Source organism: Trachurus trachurus (genome assembly GCF_905171665.1).
Source record: "Trachurus trachurus genome assembly, chromosome: 11".
In the NCBI taxonomy this organism is placed as follows: domain Eukaryota; kingdom Metazoa; phylum Chordata; class Actinopteri; order Carangiformes; family Carangidae; genus Trachurus; species Trachurus trachurus.
The window spans coordinates 16356627-16382198 of record NC_139904.1 but is presented as its reverse complement, the minus strand read 5'-3'; the positions used below and the strand labels follow the sequence as shown (position 1 = coordinate 16382198).

General features: G+C 40.8%; 1 protein-coding gene across 1 annotated transcript in view; it reads right to left on the bottom strand.

The window, feature by feature from the left end:
* LOC310994112 (focal adhesion kinase 1-like) overlaps nucleotides 1–25572 on the bottom strand; it is a gene marked incomplete at its 5' end in the record, with an annotated part of 59292 nt that overhangs the window by 1084 nt on the left and 32636 nt on the right. The window contains 27 exon segments of the mRNA XM_083982674.1: nucleotides 32–117; nucleotides 465–545; nucleotides 773–928; nucleotides 2010–2113; nucleotides 2492–2531; nucleotides 3245–3307; nucleotides 6506–6610; nucleotides 6795–6902; nucleotides 8271–8345; nucleotides 8440–8551; nucleotides 8865–9069; nucleotides 9208–9297; nucleotides 9797–9897; nucleotides 10390–10505; nucleotides 10632–10732; nucleotides 10842–10926; nucleotides 11325–11422; nucleotides 13160–13180; nucleotides 14185–14241; nucleotides 16979–16996; nucleotides 19020–19106; nucleotides 19520–19584; nucleotides 21340–21370; nucleotides 21791–21908; nucleotides 22799–22906; nucleotides 23029–23106; nucleotides 23302–23442. Of these exon segments, the coding sequence (XP_083838800.1) occupies nucleotides 32–117; nucleotides 465–545; nucleotides 773–928; nucleotides 2010–2113; nucleotides 2492–2531; nucleotides 3245–3307; nucleotides 6506–6610; nucleotides 6795–6902; nucleotides 8271–8345; nucleotides 8440–8551; nucleotides 8865–9069; nucleotides 9208–9297; nucleotides 9797–9897; nucleotides 10390–10505; nucleotides 10632–10732; nucleotides 10842–10926; nucleotides 11325–11422; nucleotides 13160–13180; nucleotides 14185–14241; nucleotides 16979–16996; nucleotides 19020–19106; nucleotides 19520–19584; nucleotides 21340–21370; nucleotides 21791–21908; nucleotides 22799–22906; nucleotides 23029–23106; nucleotides 23302–23442 (2450 nt within the window).

Here is a 25572-nt window from a genome sequence, read left to right as displayed (position 1 = left end):
TCACAACATGTAGAGTGTGTTTTACACCCACCTCGTCATGACGTACTGCTGCGCCAGTTTCATCTTCGCTATTAACTCAGCCAGATCTGAATTCAACAACTTCTGAGCCATCTCGATCTGTAACGATACAAACAAGACATTAGTGTCTTAGTATCTTAAACCAAGTAAAAGAAAAAAACAGTGAACAGATAATTCTTGTGGGGGGATAATACAGCCCTTCAAATGAAGATTTTTCAAGACCACACTAATAACAAAAATGTAACACATTTCCCAGAATACAACAGGTACACCAGCAAGATGGCTGCACAAGCAACTGGCAAGACATAAATGTGCAGTGTTTGTGACATGAGAGCACAAGTCTGCAAGAAGATGTGTAAAAAAAACTTTCCTTTTGAGTTTGAGTGAAAGAAAATAGTCCTTTAGTAGTAGAGCATAAAGATGGGATGTGTGTCTGTGTGTGTTACCTCTCTGTGTGTGCTGGCTGGCAGCACAGGAATTGTTTCATCTACTGTAGCGAGCAGAGTCCTCAGAGCCAGACCCACCTCCTATCAAAAACACACACACACACACACACACACACACACACACACACACACACACACACACACACACACACACACACACACACACACACACACACACACACACACACACACACACACACACACACACACACACACACACACACACACACACACACACACACACACGCCTCAGTTTTCAGTTCACACAGTAACACAACAACTTGTCAGAGACTGAAAGTGGATCCTACCTTGACCATGGGGACGTACTCCTCTGGCGCAGCCGGCTGGATCCTGTTGGACATCTCTATCACAGCTTTAACCAGCCCCGTCACGTTCTCATACACTTTGTCGTTAGAGCGATCCAGGTTGGCGGTGGGAGGTGGGCTGATCTCCTGAGGCTGCAACTGAGACCACAGGAGAGAAAGGTCATTCATTTTCAGGAAAGTAGTAAAATTCTCCCTTTATTAATTAATTTAATTGTCTCTACTTTTTTTTTTTTTTTTTTTTTTTAATTTTATCATTACTAATGAACAACTGAATTTTTAAATACCAGCAAAAAAGTTGCTGTCATTTGATAAAGATAAGTGTTGTTGTTACACAGATACAACGCTGGGGGGCAGCATCTGACTACACACAAATAGGAAGATTTGCACACACAGAGTCTCTCTATCATACACACACACACACACACACACATGCATTTCTACCTACACACTACAGATATGTTGATTCTTCTACAGTGACAGACGAGTGTGTTGTTAGCCTAATGACAGTCACTAACTACACCAACTACAACTTCTAGAGTGACTTTTATTTTTCTTCAGCAGAAATATTTTTTTCACAAAATGTGGCTGGTGGTGTCTTCAAGTGCTGATACGAATTTCGTCTCATTTTTTCGTGGTGCTGAATAATACAATTGTTTCTCTGTTTCTGGTGAAGAAAAACTCTTTTGCTTCGATCACTAAGAGCTAAAGGACTCTACAGTGAGAACAGACACACACAGATCGTCTTACCCTCCACGGCTATGGGGAGGTTGAACAGAGGAGAGAGAGTTGGGGCAGGTGGTTTGGTGGGTTTGACAAGGAAGAGGGTGAAGGAGAGTTGTGCACAAATGGGAAGTGTTTGACGGATGGATTGGTGGATGCGGGGTAAACAAAACAAAAAAAGAGGGGGATATGGAATAAAGGAAAAAAAAAAACGAAGGGGAGAGAAGAGGGACAGCACATTAGGGCCAAAGCCAACCACCACAGGCAAGGCATGACATGGCAAAGCATGCAACCCATCAGCACAATGCCAAATAGTTTTCAAGTCAAGTCAAAAACTATACGCCACAGTGGGACTGTCCGAACCGAACATGCAGGATTCACACAGCTCATGAAAGAAGCTAAAATGAGAGCACAGCGTTTACAAAAAATGATCTTAATCAGCAATTTCTGATCATTTTTTTCTTTTAGCTCTTGCACATGTATGAGAGCAGATCTGTACCTTGACCCCCTCATTGTAGCTGTCCACAGGGCACAGACTGGCCAAGTTGGTGAGATGACTGGGAGCTCCAGGGCGGGGCGGCTTCTTAGGAGGAGCTACATGCTCTGGAGAAAAAAAAGTAGGAGTAGCAGGAGTAAGCTCGTATTCATCGGTACAGAGAAGCCTAGCCTAGCTTAAGGTACTTGTACTTTTTCCATTTAATACTACTTCAGACTTCCACTCCACCACACGACAGTTTGAAATACTGCACTTTTTCCAAGCTACTGTGCACCTACAGATTACAATCTAATACACACAACATGTGATCAGATCATTATTATGAGATTAAACTCCACGATAGTATATTAATTTGACGAAATATCATTCAATCCATGGCCCTAAAATAGTAAAATGATACTAACGTGTTAAGAAATCAATAATAATGTGATAATATAAGACCGAAACATGAACTATTATGATTATATAGTGTGATGGTCTCTCACCTGGTTTCCCTACAGGCTGGTAGATGTGTTGGCTTCCACCCTGTACAGAGACCAAACACACAACAGGTTAATGCAGGGCAACTTCTGTAAAGATTTCAAACAGCCTTTAATCACAAAATTAAAAACAATTATTTAAATACGATGACTCATTTGGGTCAAGATGACTAGAAAAGTAGAAAGAAAAAAGAAAGAAAACAGTTTGCAGCTGCTGTGGTGCTCTGAGAACCGCCTCCAGCTGCGGCTCAGCTGATACAGAGCTGAGAACTTGTCTTAGCTTTAGGATATCATAACCCTGGTTTAGCAGTGAGATGGGACTGTGCAGAGCCTCTGGGTTTAAAGTTCCCATGAGCCTCCTGTGGTCATGTGGTTGGTGAGTGGGCAGTGCCTTCGCTGGCACACAGACAGAAATACTTTCCTTCCTTCTCCAGTCTCTGTCTGTCTAAAAGCTTCTCTCTGCTTCTTCTACTTTTCATTTTTGTCTTTCTCCTCTTTTGCTTTTTATTTTTTTTTATAATTTTCAGTTTCTGTTACTTCATCTTCCATCTTCTTCTTTCCTACTTACCAACTACACTTCATCCATTTCCCCCTCATCATTCCTTCGTCTATCAATATCTGTGCTTCTGTGATTGGAAAATCAATCCATCTTCATTGCAGTTGCCACACAACTCACTTGTGAATTTACTTACAACAGAAGTACTGACAAGATGTTCACACACACAAACGCACACATAAAGTAAACAAACAGTGACTGACCGGTGCTTGTAGCGTGCCGTCCTCTCTGTCAATGCTTCCTCTGCTGTTTCTGGACTCGGCCTTCTGCAGGGACACAGAGACACAGACACTAAATCAATGGAGAAAAGTAATAACACTATTAAAAAAAACAAAGCACACACAAGCATGTGGTTCTGTGCAATTTTCATTCCTTTGTAATTACACTCAGGCTTTCGCAAACTATTCTAGTTCAGCATTTAAATAGAGTAAAAAATAAATTAAATAACAAAGAGTTAGGGTTTTTCCCCAACAGCTTTACTGTTTCATACCAAGACTTGCACAACCAATCACCTGTAGCTCACAGAAACAATCTACTGCTCGTTTACTTTCCCGACCAAAAACCACAAAAAAGTAACAAACAAAAAACTACTACAAGCTGCAGCAGATTGTTGTTTTTTCACATCATCAGCATCATCATCAGCACCACCATCATCATCAGGATGAAAAGCAGCAGATGAAGATAACAGCACTTTAACTCCTGCAGAGAGCAACATCAGAAAAACCTGTCAAACGTGACCGCCACTGCCACCCCCCCCCCCACCCCCCTTCAGTACCGTTTTGGTGAAGCACGCCTTGAAGAGATGCATCCTGGGAGAAAAGTGCCTGAAGAAGATGGGAGGAGGAACGCAGACAGTGGAGGCCATCGAAAGAAGGGCGGGGATAGGGAAGGAAAAGTATGAGAGATAGAGAGAAGGAGCGAGAGATGGAAATGGAGGAAAACCTTAAGACATGGAGAGAAAGAGCGAGTGCGAGATCAGAGAGGGAAAGAGAAGCAGAGACAGACAGCTGAGAGAGAGCAGACGGCTGGAGTGAAATGAACTGAGAAAGACAGAAAAACTGAGTCAGGGAAGAATGGAGGGGGAGGAAGAGACAGAGGGAGAAAGAGGGAAAGTTTTTCCAGAAGAGGAAAAGCTCCACTGAGCCACAGAGACAAAATCCTGGAGGGGAAAGATCCAACCGCCTCACTCTCCTCTCTGTTTCTCTCCTTCACTCTGTTTCTCCCTCCCACTCTTTCCATCCCCCTGCATCTCTCCGTCTCTCTCTCTCTCTCTGATGGTTTTACTCCTCGCTTGTTCCTCCCTCTCCATCGCTCTTGCCAATCCCACTTCCTTTCTCCCTCCTTCTGTCCTCCGCACAAATTTTCATCTCTCCCTTTTCGGCCTTTGCTTTCTTTCTGTTTCTTTGCACATTGTTTTTCATTTTCCTGTTGATCTTTCCATCTATCACAAAGTTCACTTTTATATTCCACCGGCAGAGATTCACTCCAATCACCTCCTCCGTGTCATCTTCCAACACACGCTGTGCATTAGTTAAGCTCCATATTTTGCTTAATCCTTCATCCCTTGTTCATCGAGGTTAAAAATCTTCCTCAGCTCTTTCCTTCCTGAAAGCAGATCTGAACTCAAACTGAACTGAAACAAACAACTTTCATGTGGACTTTTCTGCTGAGAAGAGCACGTAAGAATCTGACCACATCCTGCGTTATCTGTGAATGATAATCACAGTATAAGTTGTTTTTACAAAACTTAACATGTCACATGTCTTTTTAACAACATGTACGTGAATGCTCCTTCTGATGTTGTCAAATAAATTCCTTGACTGGTAACAGCTACGTTCATGAACCACACCACCTCGTAAAACACCCCACTCACAATTTGTCCTTGTGGTTAAATCAGCTGAGTGTCATATCTGAAGTCTGCGGCTCCGTTTTCAGCTTCTAGAATGACGTTATCATTTTTGACCACGATGAGCAGAGACTTGGATTCATCCACACTGAATTTCCTGTTTGTGTGAAAGGACTTTGGTCTTAAAATGGTGGGAGCATCGAGGGGAATGGAAAGAAGCTGCTGCTGCGCGGTGGTCGTCGTTAGTCTCTCTTAGATGTGTGTGGTTGATAATGAGCCTGTCTAATAATGAGATATTTCATTAGTTCCTGTCGGGGCAGTTTCCTCTCGGCAGGGATCAAAGGTCGGGGTCAGCCACAAACAAGACTGATCCTGAGGATACTGGGGATTTGCCAGTGAGAAATCTGTTGTGAAATAAATGAGTCTCACAAGAAGTTTGTAGAAGGTGCGTAGACTAGAGAAATAAAAACACATGAGCAAGAACAACAACAAAAAAAAGGCAAATAAATAACACGCAAAATATAGTGCCAGGTCCTGTGAAGCAATAAAATGTGCCTGTTAAACATGGCAACCCGATCGGTACCAGATGTACCAGTAAAAAGGATGATAGATAAATAAAGAGTGGGGACATCGCTCCTCAACACTCGCTCCACTACTTCTGGCTCAAAAATGAAAACGCTCTATCAAGGCAAGAGGAGGAGAGGCAACCTGACCTGAAGAGAGAGGAAAAACAGGCCGTGAGTTTGGCTCCTTGTGGGGATACTTCAGTGCCTGATGAGATAAATCAAGCAACACTGAGCCTGTGCAAAAAACCTAGAGAAGATATTCTTCAGCTCATCTGGCGTCAGTGACACACACGGAGATGCTTCCCTCAGTGGAAAAAGTTCAGAGCAAAGCAACTTTTTTTGTGTCTGCATTTAAATATTTATTGTTTTTGCTCATGACAACTGCACTTGATGACATTTTTACAACATCCAACAAATATGTGATTTTCTTTCTCCAGATGTTCTATTATATCTATTTTTCAGAAGATTTCTTTGTTTTTGGTCCTGTCTAATTCAAAATATGAATCTCTGCAAACGACAAGGAGAAGACGATGACAACACAACAGCGCCACTGGCACTGAGCTCCACTTGGCATCAAATGTATGCCACCTCCTTTCATCGCCAAAAGCTTTGGGCTTGTGTACTGTTGTTTTTCCACACACGGGGGCACTTGACATTGAGAGCAGGGCTATCCCCACTTAGCTGCAGCTCCTGCCAAATTTAGAACCACTGGCCTTAAGCAGTATGACGATGAATAACATGATTTGAAAGAGACAATTATATTACTTCCCAAAGTTTCTCTGCTGTGAAAACCACAATTCACTCTTCTGCCTGTAGGTGACGCTGTGCCCCAGTCACCCCCAAACGACCAACAGGAAACTGGAGCTCGATAACGAATCATCACCTGCTATTTCCCTTGAACACATCTTTCTCTCTCTTTAGCTCCTGATCCTTAGCACACACATGCTACGTTACACATGTAAACAAACCAATATGTGATGATGAACAGGCAGCTCATCCATCATATCGTCAATAAAGGTATTTCCGTGTTTCAATGTGTGTAGGAGTGTTACCATGAAGCTCTCCTCCTGCTCCAGCCACCGCTGGTCATCCTCCATCTGTTGCTGCTGCATCATCAGCCTCTCCTCCATCATGGCATGACCAACACACCCACCATCCTGGAGGAAACAAAAACAGAAAACTACACTCGGGTGTTGGACAACGACTTTTCCATTTAATGCTCTGAAAGCTCAACAGAAAACATGCTGCTGCACGTGTGCTTCATTACTGGTCACAGTACGACTCAACAGGGGCACAGTGCGTTTGCTCTGTCAATGTATGTGTATTTGTAATATACTGTACCTCCATGTTCGGGCTCCACAGCGCATTGTGTTCAGGTCTGTGCTGATTCCAGGAATCGGTAGGAGGGTAGCTGCCTCCTACTCCTCCTACACCTCCATGGGCTGATGGCTGCAGGTGGGCAGAGAGAAAGGAGATCATGAATTAATCATGTCATCCTTGATGCTTCTGCAACACAGCTCAACACCAAGGCCAAGACAGAAAGCTGTAATGACTGTTCAAAAAGGAGGGAATTACATAAACTGATAAATCTATGATTCCTCCGACTGTTTTACTATGATTTTAATAACTTGCATAACTCTAACACAATTAAATTTATAATCCTGTTGCTTTTGTTGAAATGATGAAAAATTGAATGCAATAAACATATGAACATAAAAGTAATATACAAGTAAAGTAACATGCAAAAAACAAAAGCACAACAGAATGCAGAAATTAAGCGAAAGCATTAACTTTGTGACTCTACTTGTTTGGTTTGGCTTTGTTCCCCTACAGAGATTAATGTTTCAACTGTGAAAATAATCTGATATTTCAGAGATGACATCACATTTGATTCCCTCCCATTCCCTGTCTGGACGAGGACAGGAAAAAAAACATCTTGTGTGCACCTCAGGTTAAGTCTTGTGTGTAACACATGTTACCATGATGTATGCTATTCTGACTCGTGATATGATTTTACTTTGACCTATACAGCAGTTAAAATGATGCTCTCCATATAAGGTCAGGTGAGACAGGGAGCAGCTTATTGCCATAAAAGCTGAAGAACGATTTTGATTTGTTTGTGTGTGTGTGTGTGTGTGAGTTTTTTTTTAGCACTACAGGAAATGCCTTCTGTCGGCTCAGTTTATGAGGAGAGGAATGACTGCGCTGAAAGTCTCTCTCTCATTTTCTCTCCTTTCACATTTCTCTTTCTGACGTGGACACGTGCAGCACACGCTTCCTCTCCTAACACCGTCTGTCCTGATGTTACTTAGTTACACAGTTTTTACTGCTTCATTTTATGATAATGACAATGTTCAACCTGGACATGTCAGGGAAAAAAAGATTAGATTTATAGAACCTGTGAAGGTATTTTTTCCAGAAATGTATGATATAAATTCTATTGGGTTGTTTTTCGAGATTTGTGAATAAAAATTTCCAGACGTTTTGTTCTTTGCTGAATTTAAGGGGTATTTAAATATTTTTGGGGGCTTTTTACATCTTTATTTTGAAACAACAGCTGGAGAGAGACAGGAAATGGGAAACGAGAGAGAGGTTGGGAATGACACGCAAAAAAGAGGCTGCCAGGTGGAATCAAACCCAGGGCCGCTACAGCGACGACTACAGCCTCTATTTATGGAGCGCTTGCTCTATCGAGTGACCTATACGACGCCTCCAAAAAAACATATTCTATTCATCTCCAAATTGAACTGTATGCAACTATTTAACCATGTTTGTGAGTGAGACGGAGCGAGAGAGCGAGCGTGTGTGTGTCCTTACCGGAAAGTGGTTGTGTTGGGGGCTGGAGAAGAAGCCCTCACTGGAGCGAGGACTGGGGTAACCTGGACGACTGGGCTGTAGACAGAAGGATAACAGTTTGTTTTTTGTTTAATACCTACATACAAAAATACTACTACCAATACCAAAATGTTCTGTCTCAGAGTCTTACTTTAGGTGGTGCTTCATCAGACCCTCCAGAGTCCCAGGACACTGTGACTTGTCTCCTCATCTCCATCCGAAGCCTCTCCTCTTGCTGAAGCTTCTCTTCCTCCAGTATGGTGCTACACAAATTTTACACAACACTAGTGGTCAGATTTAATCTCATCTTGATATAAACCAACTACTCCGATACAGTTTTCCACCATGGTGTTATCATAAGATGCTGTTCAAGTGGAGATAATATTGTTACTATCATCACATCTCACAATTTCTTCATGTTCAATGGAATCATTATGATTAAAGATCCTGATGATATTTGATTTAAACACTGTGTTTAAAGTTTGGTCCATTCGTTTAGTAGACAGGCCTGAAAAGTAAAATGTGATTAACGGCACTGCATATAACTTACACACAAGAACAAAGACATGTTTGTACCTGAGCTGTGTTTTGAGTTCGGTGAATCGCGGCCTCTTGCTGGGGTCGTACGACCAACATTTGGTCATCAAACTGTAGAGGGTGGGTGGGCACTGAGGAGGCATAGCCAGCCGCTCTCCGTTTTCTATCCTGCCAATCACATCGTTGTTCTTCACCCCCTGGAAGGGCTTGATGCCGTACATCAAGATCTCCCACATGCAAACACCTTAAGAGACACGGGCACAAAAAAAAAGGAGAGATTTGATTAAGACAGAAAGGGATCAGCGTCAAACAAAGACACTCTACAAAAGATTATTTTTCCAGTAACAGAAACTAAAACAACACACAAATGATCTCATCATACCAAACATCCAGACATCACTGGCTGAGGTGAATCTTCTGAAGTTGATAGATTCAGGTGCCATCCACTTGATGGGAAGTTTACCTTTAGAAGCTGAAACAAAAGAAGATACTGATGTCTGTCTGTCTGTACTGTCTACGGAGTCCAGAGAAATTCATAATATAATCACAACAATAAATCTGTGACTTAATGATCAATGGTTAATTATGCATCCACGAACGAAGAGGTCAGAGATGTGTGAGAGAAGAAATTCTTAGATTAACAACATCCAATAGGCCACTCCTATCAGGATGAACTGCAGTCGCCCAGTGTCACCAGTAGATGGTGGTAAAGTACAAGCAAGTACAAGACACTGGCATTGGCTTCACAACTAGATACAGTATGTTAGTGGGCCAAGAAATACATGCTGGTCCCAGGTTAGCTCTGCTGCTTTCTAATAATCAACAGCATCACATAAATAAGGCGGTAGAATAAGTGGTAGCAGTGTGGCAGGTCAGGACATAAATATTTGGACTTATAACAAGGCTGTGTACTGTGTGCGTGTGTGTGTGTGTGTGTGTGTGTGTGTGTGTGTGTGCAGGTGTTTCATTACCTTTGTAATAAGAGCTGTCCTCCATGTATCGTGACAGACCAAAGTCTCCGAGCATCACACAGTCAACTGAGGAGACCAACACATTACGAGCTGCAATATCCCTGTAAGACACAGTCACTGATGTCATTGTTTTGTGGATAAATGAGACTCAATATGAATCAGCATGTTACTTACAACATACAGATATGTGTCCTCATCATGAATTTATATAAGTATATTATGCAACATATATGATGACTGATGAGTCTGCTCACAAAAAAGTATGGAGTCTCTAATCTATTATACATCAAATAATGGATGAGTGGACAACGACATGCTGTCATACTGAAGCTAAATTATATTTTTCTGCTCTTTTTTTTTTAGAAACCAAATCCTTGAGACTGCCCAGATGGATAATCTCTGGCAGTAAAACTATGAAATCAGTGCATGCAAACACATAATCTGAGCCCGCAGATATGCCTTTCTAATCTTTCTTTTTGTGTGTGTGTGTGTGTGTGTGTGTGTGTGTGTGTGTGTGTGTGTGTGTGTGTGTGTGTGTGTGTGTGTGTGTGTGTGTGTGTGTGTGTGTGTGTGTGTGTGTCCTGCATGTTTACCTGTGTACAAAGCGTTTGCTCTCCAAATAGGCCAGTGCTGTACTGAGCTGGTAGGCAAACAGAATCAGCGTGGCCAGGTCTAAATTGTACTTCCTCACCTGAAGGAACGAACGCAGCTGTAGATAGAGAGAGGAAGACGGAGAGAGACACAGTGATGTCATATTGAGAGACACGGTCTTACAGAGTAATAGATAATAATGCACTCATCCCAAACGCACACAAACAAAGAGCCTCAAGCCTACCTCTCCGAGCGTACAGAGCTCCATGATGATCCACACCGGGTTCTCTGTGATCACTCCGATCAGCTTGACAATGTGAGGGTGGTCGAACTGACGCATTGTCACTGCAGGGGAAACAGACACATAGATCTAGGTAAGTATGAAATGTGTCACATTTTTCTGGTGTGTCAAGAGTGTAGTGTGGTGTGTGTATTGTGTGTTGTGTTGTCTTACGTGCTTCTTGTAGGAACTTCTCTCTGACACTGTCTGAGGTACAGTTCTTACAGGTCTTAATGGCCACAGGCAGACCTGGCTTGTCCTGCACAACACACAGCGCACAGATTAGATATGACTGAGAGATGTGGCTAAAATCACCAACATATATACTTAAACATACATATACACACAGTATATCAAAACAATAACAAATACACAAAATCATGGACAATAATCACTGTAACTCAGTTTTTAATGGAATAAACAGACATGTACACTTATACATGATGTCATAGCATGCTCATCTCAAGTTTTAAGTTATGTCTTCAGTTTAGTTTCGGTGAGAAGCAATAAACAAGGTCAGGTGTTTACACAGTTTCATCATGAGCAGTATGTAATCTAAATATTTTCCTTGTCATTTCAATTAATTCAGCAACTTTCAGATAGCAAGGTTAGGGTTATGTTTATACAAAGAGTGTTTGTGTGTGCACCGCTACATACCGGGCTGTTATAGACTCCTTGGTGCACATCTCCAAACTGACCCTCTCCAATGCAGCGACCTAACTCTATCCTGTCCCTCTGGATCTCATAGTCCCGCGCTGGGAGAGAGGAGGAGGAGAAAAAAAAAAAGAAGAGGAGAAACTGAGACAGGTCCATTCACCTGTTTTTCATAATCGGGAAACACCGGAAAAGACCTGTCACATTTTACATGCTTCTCTTGTAGACCACACAGACAGGGTTTACCAGGACAAGACAGTTTGGATGGTATACTGTAGTAACACATTGATTGGTTAATAACAGACTAATACGTAAAAGTACTGGGATACTTTTGAGATACTTTGAAATCGTTTGAAACACTGTATTATCAAACTATTGTCCTTTTTGGTAAACCCTATCCACTGGCAAAAGGGTTGTATGAAAATAAATCAATTACAATACAATACATACACATACATTTGTAAATCCAGGGAAAAGTTTCTTCCCTGAACACCTCTAACAACACAAACTTTGACTTGACATGCACACTGCAATACAAAATTGCAAACATACCAACAATAATCCCATTTTACAGGCAAATGTAAGGTTCATTAATCCTCTGTGTTCACATGCACACCAGAGAAAACCAAAATCATCTCAGTATCTGCCTGCACTGGCATGGTGAAAACGAGCACTTCTGAATAAGATCATTAACTGAGGAAAAGGGTGGAATGATCTGCACATGTAAACATCGGGAGCCCTTCTACAAAGCAGAGAAGAAGGCCTGTTCAAAACACTGATATAAACTCAATCACTGGTCTTTGCTTTGCAGTATTTCTTCTATTCGATATGTCAAAAAAAATCCAAGTGACCAGTTACAGCTGACATCCACATGCTTATCACTTTGACATTTATGTGTTATTTCTGTCTTGCTGAGAAGGTCATGAAGAATTTCCATAGAGGTGCATTCATGTCAGTTGCCAAACAAGTGCAGCAAACGGGACTAAAATGCTGCTTTCAAGAAGTTTATGCAGGACATGGAGCATCATGAACTCATCCAGTGAGAGTTTACTTCTCTGGTGGGCTTAAACAAAGTGAAGCGACTGGACTCAACCAGCAGCATAAACACAGTTAAGTCACAAAATGCCGACAGGATAACCAAAGCACATTCCTTAAGAGAGAGAGATTTACTTCCAATTAATCCATACTGAAATTCACTTGCAGGAAATTAATGGCTGCTTTAAAGTAAAACAAACACAAAAAAAAACCCACAGAGGAGAGAAAAAAAAAGAAAAACACACGACCACATACTAAATCACAATAAAGAAATTAAAATGTCACAACCAACAAGATGGTGAAATGAGAACCAAGCCAGTATACAATGCATATACTGTGGAGCGCTTTAGCTTGTTTTCAGTTTGGATTGAACTACCAATAAAATAACATCTTGCACTGTTTATGGATTGGCTCTTCTTTTCATTTCCAACACCAAACCCACAAAACGAACTGCAGTCTACAAAAACACCAACGACCACAGGTCAACAACAAACTGGACATTAGATACCTTGACTCTTTGTATTTTTCTTTGCCAGGTACTATAATGATGAAATAAAATATCTAATACTGCTTCCCCAGCTATTAAAAAAAGCCACATCACTCATACAGTTACTTATTAAAATCTAGGGTTATTTTCTGGATTAAATGACCAAAAATACCCCGGAGCTAACCAAGAAAGTAACGCTAATGTGTTTTTATAGTTAATACAAGTGCCCAGCAAAGAAAAATATGAAAGACAAAAAACAAACTTATAATATCAAGGTATTCTGCTAGGAGGGAATGAGACAGACAGGCAGTTTTACCTTCAACTACTCCATAGCTCACTGTGTTGGCGATGGGAGAAAGAGGAAGAAAGAGAGATGAAGAGAGGGGGAGAGCCAGACAGCTGCTTTAAGATTGAAAATAGCTCAGAAAACACACACACACACACACACACACACTGTATACAGACAGTGTCATACAGACAAGTCAGGTGACCCATTCAATTCTTTATCGAATGTTTCCCTAATAATCCTTAATAGTAAGTCAAAAGTGAACAGATGCTGCCACATAACTGTTGCTTTTGAGCCTTTACAGTTACACATGGAGCAGACAGCGTGACATGAACACACAAACAAACGCAGTCAGGGCAGGAAAATATGTCAAAAGTCCTCTTAGAGGAAGTCTGCTCAGAGAACAACAAAAAAAGGCAAAGACAGATCGAAAATAAAAATGGACAAATATAGCAAGAGGGCGACAGATAGAAAAAGACTGTGGGAAGAGAGAAAGAAGAACACAGTCCATTTTCAAAATCGGCCCCGTAATCAAACAGACGAGTAAACTGCACTGAACCAAAACGTCGTCTACTTTAAAAGGTTTTGGAACAGAGAATTACCGCCACCGTTTCTGACAAAGCTATAGTTGGACCTAGCAACGCAGACAGGGCTTTGACTTACAGTACATGTGAATGAATTTGACAGATGTAACATGTCTGAACCACATGTATGGAGTCGTAGCCTGTGCGACCTCCAGCCAGTATCTCCACTGTTTATACAAGACAGTGAATCTGGCCTGACTTTGATTAGCTCCCACTTAACCTAAAGTGGCTTAACGCAGCTTCTCTTACTCCTCATGCTGAGTGTGTTTCTTGGACGGGATTCCTTACGCACTCGTTTTATTATTAGATAGCAAAATGAAATTAACGTTTGTTTGAGAGCGTAAGCGTCTTGACAGAAGAATCACAGTGAAACAGTAACTGTATCGCTCTCTTGTGTCAGTTTATTCAGTACAAATATTTTAGTTGGCACAGTAGATTAGGCTGAAAGACGAGATGGAATAAGTTACTTACTGGAGGGCATGGTGTATGTGTCCTCTTCATCAACTATCTCCGCATAGTCATCAGTCTCTGTAACAGCGCACAAACACAAACAGTGTAAAATAAGACATAAACGCAATAAGAGAAACACACACACACACACACACCCACACACCCACACACAGGATCATGTCTAAAATAACACAAATACACAAACAAAACGATTGTGCACATGTTGTCTGATTTACCGTATGTCCACTATGGTATGTAGGGCTCCTGATACAAATAGTCACACGGGTGTGCAGCAAAAAGTACAAGTGCACTAAGAAAAAACTTCAAAATAAAGCAGCTAACTCTTAAAATGAAGTTTCAACAACTCCAGTGCAAAGCAACACCCACGTAGCTCCTCTCTCCCTCTCTTCTGCCTCTCTCTCTCTTTCTCTCTCACACACACACATACACACACACTTGGCAGAGAATGTCAGCTGAGCATGTGTTGTGCATATCTGTCTGTGTGAGAGCAGCTGGGGTGCAGGGAGTAGCTGTGGTGGTGATGGAAACAAAGACGAGTAGAAAACGAAAAGAAAGAACAGCGACGAGAAAACAGGATATAAAGAATAAAAGCAGAAAGACAGAGAGAGAGAGAGAGCGACACAGAGAAGAGGAGAAAGAAACGGTGTGTCTCCCTGTCACATAAGCAGGTGGTAGCATTTATAGTGGACAGATAAAGAGAGAGAAAGAGGAGGGGGAGAGAGAGAGAGAGAAGAGCCAGCAGGAGAGGGAGAGGGGAGAGATGGACAGAGTCTATCGTAACCAGATGGTGGTGTTTAAAATAAAATCAGTGTGCAGACTCAGCTGTTGGAAACGAGAGTCAAACATCTGCTGTGCTGAACGCTCTCCTTCACAGCTCTGCTCTGGATTTATTAGGCTCTGTGGGAACGTGTCCCCAAATTCATCAGAAATCTGTTTCTAAAGCTTGTGGCTGATTTTCTCAAGAAACTTCCCTCCAACTTGTCGAGTGGGAGAAGCCGAAGAAAGCACTACTGGATGACTACTGTGTTATTTAATATGAAGGCGGTTGAATAAAACACTGGATAACTGCCCGCCGAATGAGCCTGAAAAGTCATGGCTATAATATTAGAACTTTAAACAATTACTTAAACATTTTTGATAGATACGTTTTTCTTTAACTTTCTCATTCAGGGTTAGATATCACTCTTATATCTGTATGAAAAATATAAATCCAGCAGGCAGTTACCATAGCTTAGCATAAACACTGGATACAGGGGGAAACAACCAGGTAAAAAAACAAACCAACAAACTAACTAATCCTTTTCATTCCTCTCAGAAGTTCAACATGTTGTATGTATAACATGTTCAATCCTGACAGAACTAGGTTATCTGTTTCCCCTCTGCTCCCAGTCTTTATACTAAGATAAGCTAAGCTAAGCTACCTGGCTGCCAACTTTCATATTTATAGGACAGACATTAGAGTGGTGTCAGAGTTCCCATCTATCTGTCAGCAAGAAGGCAGATTTAGTGTATTTCCCAGAACCTCCACCTGCTCTGCCTTTAAGGGTAAGTAAATGAAACGGTGTTAATTAGTAAGGATTTAGACATCATTACTGCAACTGCACGCACTTTATATTTTAATATAATAATAATTTAATAGCCCATTAGTGAAAAGGCTGCAAAGTTTTAACATTTAATCAAACGGGCATGACCTTTGTAAACCCACTGCAACCGTGATTTATGTTTGACATGGGAGGAACAGCATGTGCTGCTTCATGAGCAACATATCATTAGTAAAAGTTGATTTTTCATCATTGTTTATTTGACTAGAAACATTTTTCATGATGTTTTTTTCCTCCCAGCCACATGTTCATGAAATGTCTGCAGCACCACTTTTTAACTTGTTTGTTGCCTTTAAATCTGTAGCCTTTCTTCCATATAATTATAATAATAATGATGGTAATAGGAAATATTTTACACTGATTTGTTAGTTTGCACTGTGAGGTCTATTGTTTGCATCGCTGCAAATTCAGTCCCATGTGGTTTGGGATTTGTTCAACAAAATCGACCGTTTCTAAGTTTGACTGGCCAAACTCTGTCTCTTTATACTTTCAGTGCAGGGAAAGTGTGTGTGTGTGTGTGTGTGAGATCTAGTTAGCCCATTATAGCCAGGAATGCACCCGCTCTCGAAACCAGCAAACCTCTCCCTACTCCACTAAGTGTGCGCGAGTGTGTGCATGAATGTATGCAAGTACACGTGTGCATGATTTTGCCTGTGTGTGTGTGTGTGTGCAGAGGGAAAGGTTTGGAGAAGTTCCCTTAAAGAGAAATACCTCATAATTTACAAATTATATCTTTTGTGTTCGTCTTGTGGTTAATAGCAGACATAGTTCAAATTTAGTGGTAATCTACTTTCCAAACGATCCCCAACAGACATGGACTCAAACACACAACATCTTAAAACACAATACTACAACAGTGAGCCGCTCAAGCTACTAACAAAATCAAACCCATTAAAGCTACTGGTGATTTATTCATGTTTCCAGTCAATGAAACATGAGGAGCTGCACATTTAACTAAATAATGATTGCGTCCTAAATCATTTCATATAATTTAAATCAACCATAATTACATCATAGAGCACATACACACATAGAGCTATTGTTAAAGAGGGAGGAATGCATGCATAAACATCAACCCACACACACCAATACACACACGCTACCCCTCTTCCCAGGAGGGTGCAGCGTGTTGGTGGAACGAGACAAGAAAGAAGGAACAACAGAGAGATTGATAAACAACAGCATAACTTTACCATCCCCACTAAGATCTTCTGCAGGGTCCAGGAGAGCATGCAGGAAACGGGACAGCAGAGGAGGAGGAGGAGCGAGAGAGAGAGAGAGAGAGACAGAGAGAGAGGCAGAGCCAAGAAGAGAAGAGGAGAGAGAGAAGAGAGGAGGTTAAAACACAAAAAGCCTTGAAACAACACTCAGCAAGCAGTTAGTTAAGATCCAAAATATCTCCAGTGAGAAAGCAGAGCCACCAACGTCCATTAACGCTGTGAAGGTTACTTGGCAGTAAAATGAATGAGTGCAAGAAAAAAGAAGCAAAATGAAAGGCAGCGTTTAAAACCAAGTTTTCACCATAGTTACATACCACACGGGATTAAAGAATTACACACATGTTATTACCTTCATACTGGCTACAGTAGTTAACTTATTAAGGCTGCAAAATATGAGTAAAAAAGGGGCAAACATTGCAATTATGAGTTAAGAGAGTGTGTGGGTCATTTTCATTTCAAATACTATAAAATTGTAGCTTGTTTTGTACCAGACAAACACGTTCCTTTTACACCTGTATGAGTTGTTGACCAGGGTGTCATTGTAGCAACTCAACACATACGGTGCTCATCTTTACATTTCATAAAGAAAACTAAAATATTGCTGCTTTGGATCATTTTGATTACACTGTGGTTAATCGTGCAGCCCTAATAGTTTCTTTTGTTAATTAAATAAGTCAAAAATGAGAGTAACACAGAGACATGTACATTTACATAAATATAGTTGTCACTGTCAGTTCAATTTGAGTCACCATCGTTCACAGTAAACTTTGAGATTTGTAATGTGGCATGTCGGCCATGCCTGCGTGTCACATTCGGAGCCTTCAGAATGAACGGTTTGGATCGTTTGTTCACGTTTCATCAACAAAGCAGCTGCCGTCCAGATCCACAACTTTTTCTCTGAGCAGTCCTGTGAGCGGCTGACGACAGCTGCCAAAACCACAGATGGAGACAAGAGGACATGTCCTGACCCACATAGGATGTCAACCTTTGTGCAGGACACATACTGTACCACAGATGGATTAAATTTTGATTAAATTTTGGCACAATAACTTTTGCATGAACCAGTTTTGTTGTCTTCTTCACCTACAGAAGAACAATCTCGAGCTTTTAGGGATCAATTGCCCAGAGCTGCTCTGGTGGTTGAACCAAATCTTTTAATGGAAGAACAATCTCTAACAACTTGGCCACCCTGCCACGAATAAAGCCCTGCCTCTTTGAATTAACTGACATTAAAAAAACACTGAAAATAATGGTTAAAAATAACCAAGATGTGACCTCAACAGCAAGACATGCACTGAACAGAGACTGGAGAGAAACATTTTGTGTGTTTCTACAGGCTCTTTCCAAGAGGAAAATGGAAAATGTCAATTATTAGCAGCCTTTGTCATCGGAGAGACTCAAAACTGAAAATATGATCTTGAATGTAAAATGTAAAATCTACAAAAAACGGTTACTAATGAAAAGAAGGGCTTAGGGAGGGACAGGGTTAACCCTAACTCCACAATTACTAATGCATGATAACAGGAGATACATCCCAGAGGCTTCATCATTTGTCTCCCATTTTAATCCCCACTGGCTTGGTTATATGCAGCAACACACAACCTGTTATTGTGGTTAAATCGTGTTCACTCCTTTTGTGTAAGACTGAATTAGTTAAAGCAACCAAGCGGTGAGGACAAAGACAGTTTAGTAGAAGAGAGCATCCTTAAAAATGATTTGACACAGTCACTAATCCACAGACCCAAGAAAATACAGACTGCCCCCCTCCCAAATAAAAGCTGTCAAAACTGTGGAAATATTTTGAATGGGCATCTTGCTGAACCAAATAATGCCAGACATCGATCAAAGAGACCAAAGTGACACTTTGAGCAACTTTTAAATGCATCTCCTGTGTATTTTTTGACAGTATCCGAATGTAGAGTTACTCTGTAAACAAATCAGGCATTTTATTCCACTACATGTCAAATTTGTGGATACGCTCCTCTACTAACAGTCCAATGAGAGCCGAGGATACCATTGGGTGGCGAATCTGAACAGAAGACAAAGGGGAGGAGGAAACGCCGCGCCTTGGTTGGCTTAGGAGGTGTCGATGTCACTAGGTCTTCAGCCAATGAGGAGAAGGAAAAGGAGTGGGGGGGGGGGGGGGGGGGGGGCAGAATGCGAGTGGAAAAGAAAAAAAAACAAGAGTGAATGGATGTTGAGTGAGTGCAGTGGGGGAGAAGTGAGGGAGACTGAGGGGGAGAGGAGGAAGTAAACAAAAGTGAGCAGGAACAGAGAGGAAGGGATGAGAAAGAGAGAGAGAGAGAGAGGGAGAGGGAGAGGCAGTCCCAACAGAGGAGGAAACAATGAGGGATGAGGACTGAGAGAAAAAACAGATGTTGAAGGAAACGGAGACAGAGAGAAAGACAGAAGTTGTAGCCAAAGAAGCCATCAGCTTGTCTTCATCTCACCGCTCAACCAGTCAATGTGTGAGTGAGTCTGTGTCCATGTTTTTTTTTTCTTTTTTAATCTTACCTGAGACTGAGATCGCTCTCACTCCACTCCTGACTGCTTCCAACTTTTTCTCATTGTTTGACACTCTAGAGTAGAATAAAAAAGGACAACGTTAGAGAAGAATTACACCTCAGCCAAAGAGGTTAAAACTCAGGGAAAACAACATAAACATACCAATGTGAAATCAAAATGTATCAGCTATTTTCATAATCAGAGTTTCCATAAAGAATAAACAGTGGAAACTCAGAGCTCTGCAGGATGGAAAAAACTAAATACTGCCATCACTGTCTGTGAATTAAATCGTACTGTTTCAATTAGCTCTCTGCTTCTGCGGCGGTTTTTCTCTCTGCCCGTGTCATCTGAGCTCTACTACTATCTTTACATCACAGCCCACAGAAAAAGAAAGGCACCGAGCAAAGAGAGAGAGTTAGAGTGAGAGACCGAGAGAAAGAGGAGGAGACTAGTGGAGTGTTTAAAAACCCTAAGTGGAAAATATTTGGCTCCTAAACTTATCTCCTTATTTGACCAGAGACAGAGAGAGGAAGAAAAGAAGGAGAGAGAGCGAGAGAGAGAAGGAGAGAGAGAGAGTGAAAGATTTGTGTTGAAAAGACCAAAAGTAAGTTCAATGTTTTTTGAATCTGAGACAACTGACAGTGAAATGTGGACACGCCGACGTCCAGGCTGCTACGGTCACAGATAAACAAACACGACGAAGTCACAATGTTTTCCCTGAAAAATCTTTTTGAAGGTCTGCGGATTCTGAACCGCAATTCCTAAAAAAGGCAGATTGTGGAGAAAAAAAACAGCGAATATATTTGGTCGCCCCCTTTCTGATGCAACACTCACATTAGCTTTCAGTAAAAAGCCTCAGATCGAATTACAGTTAAATAGTATTTGAAAAAGCTGTGGGTCACTTTGCTTCTCATCTATTTCTGAATCTGCACAACAGAAAATCTATCAAAATTTCCAATATAGCTCCAAGATTTAAAAGGCAGGGGAAGACTTTTAATTAAATTTGGGGTTGTGGAATTAATTGGAGGTGTAATAATTAAGAGCTGGTCCCCTACTACCAAATCATATATTTCTTTAAGGGAAGCTTCTGTTGCTCTTCCATGACCTGTAAGATCACACAAGTCTCACACATTAAAAAATGCATTTTGTACAGAATTTTTTTTTTTCATTGCTTATAATTTGCTCCTTTGGTTGTCAAACTGCTGCACCAAGCTGAACAGGCATAAGCAAAGTGACACTGTGCCACAACAAGTATCCCAATAGAGATGTCAAAGAGGCTTGTTCTACTAAACAGGAAGGAACAACAACAGATTTGTTGGAAAGTGATCGTGTTTATAAATAGTTGTTAAACCTGACACTGTGCTTCAAGTCCATACACCTGATTTAATGCCCTTCTTCTTTAACAGTGGAATAACTCAGACCCTTTTGTTTTCAGAAGAACTCATACATGACATAAAGGACTTCTCAGATAATAGAGGAGGAGGCTGAGACCTCTCACATTTAGAAACAGATGCCCTGCGGCTCTGAAACACACACGATCATGACCTGTATTAATTATTAAGTATCAGTGTTGGCATGAATACTGAACATGGCGGTGCACATGCACTGCAGCATTACAGGTCAAACACTGACTGGACAGTGTGTTTATTATAACTTTTAAACATCAATTTTATTATCAGCTGTGTGACGGGACTCGTAAGCCTACAGGACAATCACCTACAGAGTCAACACACAACGGAGAACAGACAGGAAAATAAATACTTTGATGAATTGGGTTATTGTGGTGTTATGTTTGCTGTAATGACGCTAAACGTGAGGCAGGTACTTACTTTGGGATGGAAGGCAGCGCTCTCTCTCCCTCTAGAGGACAAAAACACACATCATCCAGATCAGAGGGATTATTATAAAACACAGTAAATAATATATACAAGGCTGTATCCAGGATTTTATAGTGGTTCTGGTTGGAATTTATACAGTGCATAGCACATAACCAGTTTCTTCTGCACACATAACCTGTTCCAGATACAGCATCTGAACTGGTCTATCTAAAATGCAAGGAGTAAGCTCATAGTTGGGGTCTAGAGCTGTATTTCAGCACAGTGCCATACAATATTTATCAAATAAAAGCACTGCACAAGTAATTACAGACCCAGAGATATAGCAATTCAAAAGTCATTTATACTAACCTCCCCAAGTTGTCAAATCATGTTTATCTGTAATAATTTGTGTTTGCATGATTCTGGGAAACTGTACAAAAAGGAGGGAACTACAGCTTCATACCTTTCTGAAATCGGACGATGAAGGAATGAGTTTCCATGGAGATGAGCCGACAGTAACCATCAATCAAGTCAGCCAAGTTTTCCGCCATGGTCAGTGATGCTGTTGTAACAGTAAGAGGCTGTACACACACACACACACACACACACAAAATGTTGGGTGTTACAAAGAGCCTCTATCTCCAAAAACGCAGACATACTCTTACTCATAACAGCACATCGGGGGTTTCCCACTGCTCATACATCAGGGGAAAACACATCTTTCCCACATTGTGTGTGTGTGTGTGTGTGGCAGTAAATCCAAAAGTATAAATGCCAATGAAACAGTAACAGCAATGAAATGCTAACAGAAAGACATTTTCTCTGTGATTAGAACCATTATATGCAATGTATTTAGATGACAGAAATCATTTTTTTGATGAGCACTGGCATAATAAACCCGTGATCTGATGCAAACAACTTACAAGTTTGTTATATTTTGAACCAGAGCAAAAAGGATTTCTCTGTTTCTGCTCCCTAAACTAAACAGTTGGATTTCTCTCTCTACCCAACACGTAGTGGCTCCTTTTACTAAAGTAAAGTGACACTTTTTCAGTGGTAGTCTGGTGTCTTGGATGTGTTTCCACAATAGATCACGTTATTCACATTGCTGCAGACTTTGCTCTCTCTGTTTATTCCAGCGATTCCACAGCAAATACTTTACAAAACTTAAAGAACCATAAACTTTAACAAGATCAACTCATTTGCACCTGTGCCTCCTGTTCTCTATGATCACACTCTCCACCCCCCATCCAAACAACCAACATTTAGAAGAACAATTGGAATGTGAAATAAGGGTTTCCTAGATTAATATTAAAGCGGCCTCTACACGAAAAATGGCATTGATCACTAACTTGATTTGGCAAGACTCATCAAATTGTAAAAAAAAAAAAAAAAAAAAAGTTCAGTACCTGGTCACGGTAATTAATTTAGTTTATAAGGGAAAAGAGACAGACAGACAGACTGGTAGTACCTCAGCAGCTCCAGCGACATTGAGCTGTAACATGCCTTTCCTGTCCTTCTCCTCCATAGCTGAGTACTGGATGGACTGGACTTGGTTAAAGTTAGCTAGATGGGTAGGCTGGGTACAAAAAGAGAAAGCAGAAATGAAATCATGTTGACCTGCTTAAACCTAATCGGTGCTTTTCACTTTAAGTAGAAACATTATCAGGAGCGTCCAGCTGTGGTCTCTGATAAACCCACCGTGGATCCCTTGTCAGTGAGGTAGCTGATCCCTTCCTCTGGCCCAATAGCCAACTCCACCTGGATCACCCAGCTGGACTGTTGGGAGAGGAAAGAGAGTTGAAAAAGGAGAGAGGATAAGCCACACAAAGGTGGTTATAAAATTATAAGACACTCTCTTTTGAACAGCGTGCATGCAGGACCTGATGCGACCAAAAGGGGTCAATCTAATGCTTCTAACCAGAGCTCTCAAAGCAAAGCAAAGTGCAATCAAGAATGGAAGAAGAAACCTACCCCGAGGGCACATTTGAAGCACTCTTTGTCATAGCGGTAGATGGGTGCAAGTATTTCCAAGAACTTAAGGATGCACTGCTCGTCGTTGAGATTGGCCACCTGCTTAAACGTCTGCTGAATCAACTTGCGAAGACTTTTAGCCTGAAGAGAGGAAAAAAGAAAGAAAGAAAAACAACAACAGGTTTCTTCATTTAATTGTTATGTAGCAGAGGTTAAGTCCTGATGTGATGATGTGAGTGTGTTTTTCTGCGTGGGTGCAGCAGGGTGACAGGGACACTCAGCGAGAAGGACATTGATTAACTAATAGTCCACTCTGGTGCCGATCAAATTGACCTCAGCACTTCATTCTAGGGCCACTCTCCGTTCAGATCAATATCTTAACAAAGGCACATTGGCTGTGTTAGTTACCACTCAATTAAACATCAAAAGAGTCTGTTCATTCATCTACACGCTAACTTAAGATCTCACTATATAGCACGTAGAGTGTGTGCTCTTACAGCCATTCAGAGTGGCAGCTGTGTTTTCTCTGTTGGCCTTACAGTCAGATTTTTTTTTTTTGAGACTGATTGTTTTTAAGGCTGTTGTGTCGCCACGGAGGAGACAGATGGGACAGAAAATCCATCTAGGAACATAATTCTAGCATTTACATCCCCCTCTATACTTTACCATTTTAGACATAAAGATACAACACACATATATGGACATACAGCTGAAAGATGCTGTAGATAATCCTCACTATCTGATGTATATGTACAAAACACCCAGACTTATGAGGATTTAACAACCAACCTTTCTGACCTGTCCATCCCCTCATATGATCTCTGGCCTTTACATCCATCTATGCACAAATGTGCAGTATTAAGGACATTAAAAAAGTATATGGGTGACATTATGGTCCAAAAACGCACTAACTACATAACGAAACACAGGCACTTGTACTGTATGGACAAATCCAAGCTATAAATAGTCCACATATATAGATTAAGATAGAGATTAGAGGAGATTTAGTGCAGTAAAGACCAGGCTTAAAAAAAAAATGTGCAGAATTACAGCAGACTAGTACGTTACATTAAGGTCAATCTGTACAAAATAAATGAGCAGTTTCACAGCAATGATTATTGGAATTACAGTCATGTATCAGTTGCGTTGATTTATTGACAACAAATATAACAAAACTGGACCTGACAGATTTCTGGAAAGTTTAATAAGGTTAAAACTCATGTTGTATTATCAGGGGATGCTCAGTGTTTTATAACCCTCTGTGTGCACAATCCTTCATAAACCATAATATGAATATGATAATATCGACTGTGTTCAATCACAGACTATTTATTCCACTCATGTTTTTGCATTTCTCAATACAGTGAATGCTTTAATATCTTTACTGTATTTCAGCAGTACAGAGCCCTGTTATCATCTGTCTACTACTCATTAAGGCCTGGAGGAATCAGAGATCTCACAAACCCACACGTAAACATACACATCCATGCACTGCACACACTTATCTGGAACGTTCCCATGCGTTCAGCTCTGTGAGTGTTTATGTGTAATTTCCAGATTTCATAACACATATGTGATTACAAAGTATAATGTGTGTGTGTGTGTGTGCGCTCTTGTATGTTCTTCAAGCTCTTGATAGGATCACTGTTTTAATTCCTAGAATTCCAGCGCATGCTCACACACACTCACACACAGATACTGTCAGTCCCTAGTGTCCACCCTTCCTGAGAGGAAGTATAGCAAGTGGCTATCACTTCACGATAGCAACAGGCTGGTCGCTCATCTGACCGCTCACAGCACTCACACAATGTTTTTTCTTTATTATTTTGAAAAAGCCCATGAGTCTGTTTACAGGTAAAAAGTGGTAGCCTCTGTGTTTTCTAAAATATGATTGGTTCAAGTGGTGGCTGGAAGTGATTTGGACAAACAAACAAAAATGACCTCATTTCAAAACATTTGAACAAATATTCAGTTTAGAAACAATAGAAACATCAGAAGAGACTATACTATCTGTTTCTCTTTATTCCAATCATCACTGATTTAAAATATTAAGTTTAATTTGATCATTATGAACTCACAGTAAGTATCATATACATAACAAGTAAGCCATAGTAAGTACAACATATTTTAGGCCTGTATTTTTATACCCTAAATAGAGGTTAACTTCCAGATAAGTAACAGGGATGTATAGTAAATGTATGGTCTTTTAAAACAACATATCTCAGCGCCTTGATTCAATGTGTTATTATTGCTCTATGAAGAGAAACAGAG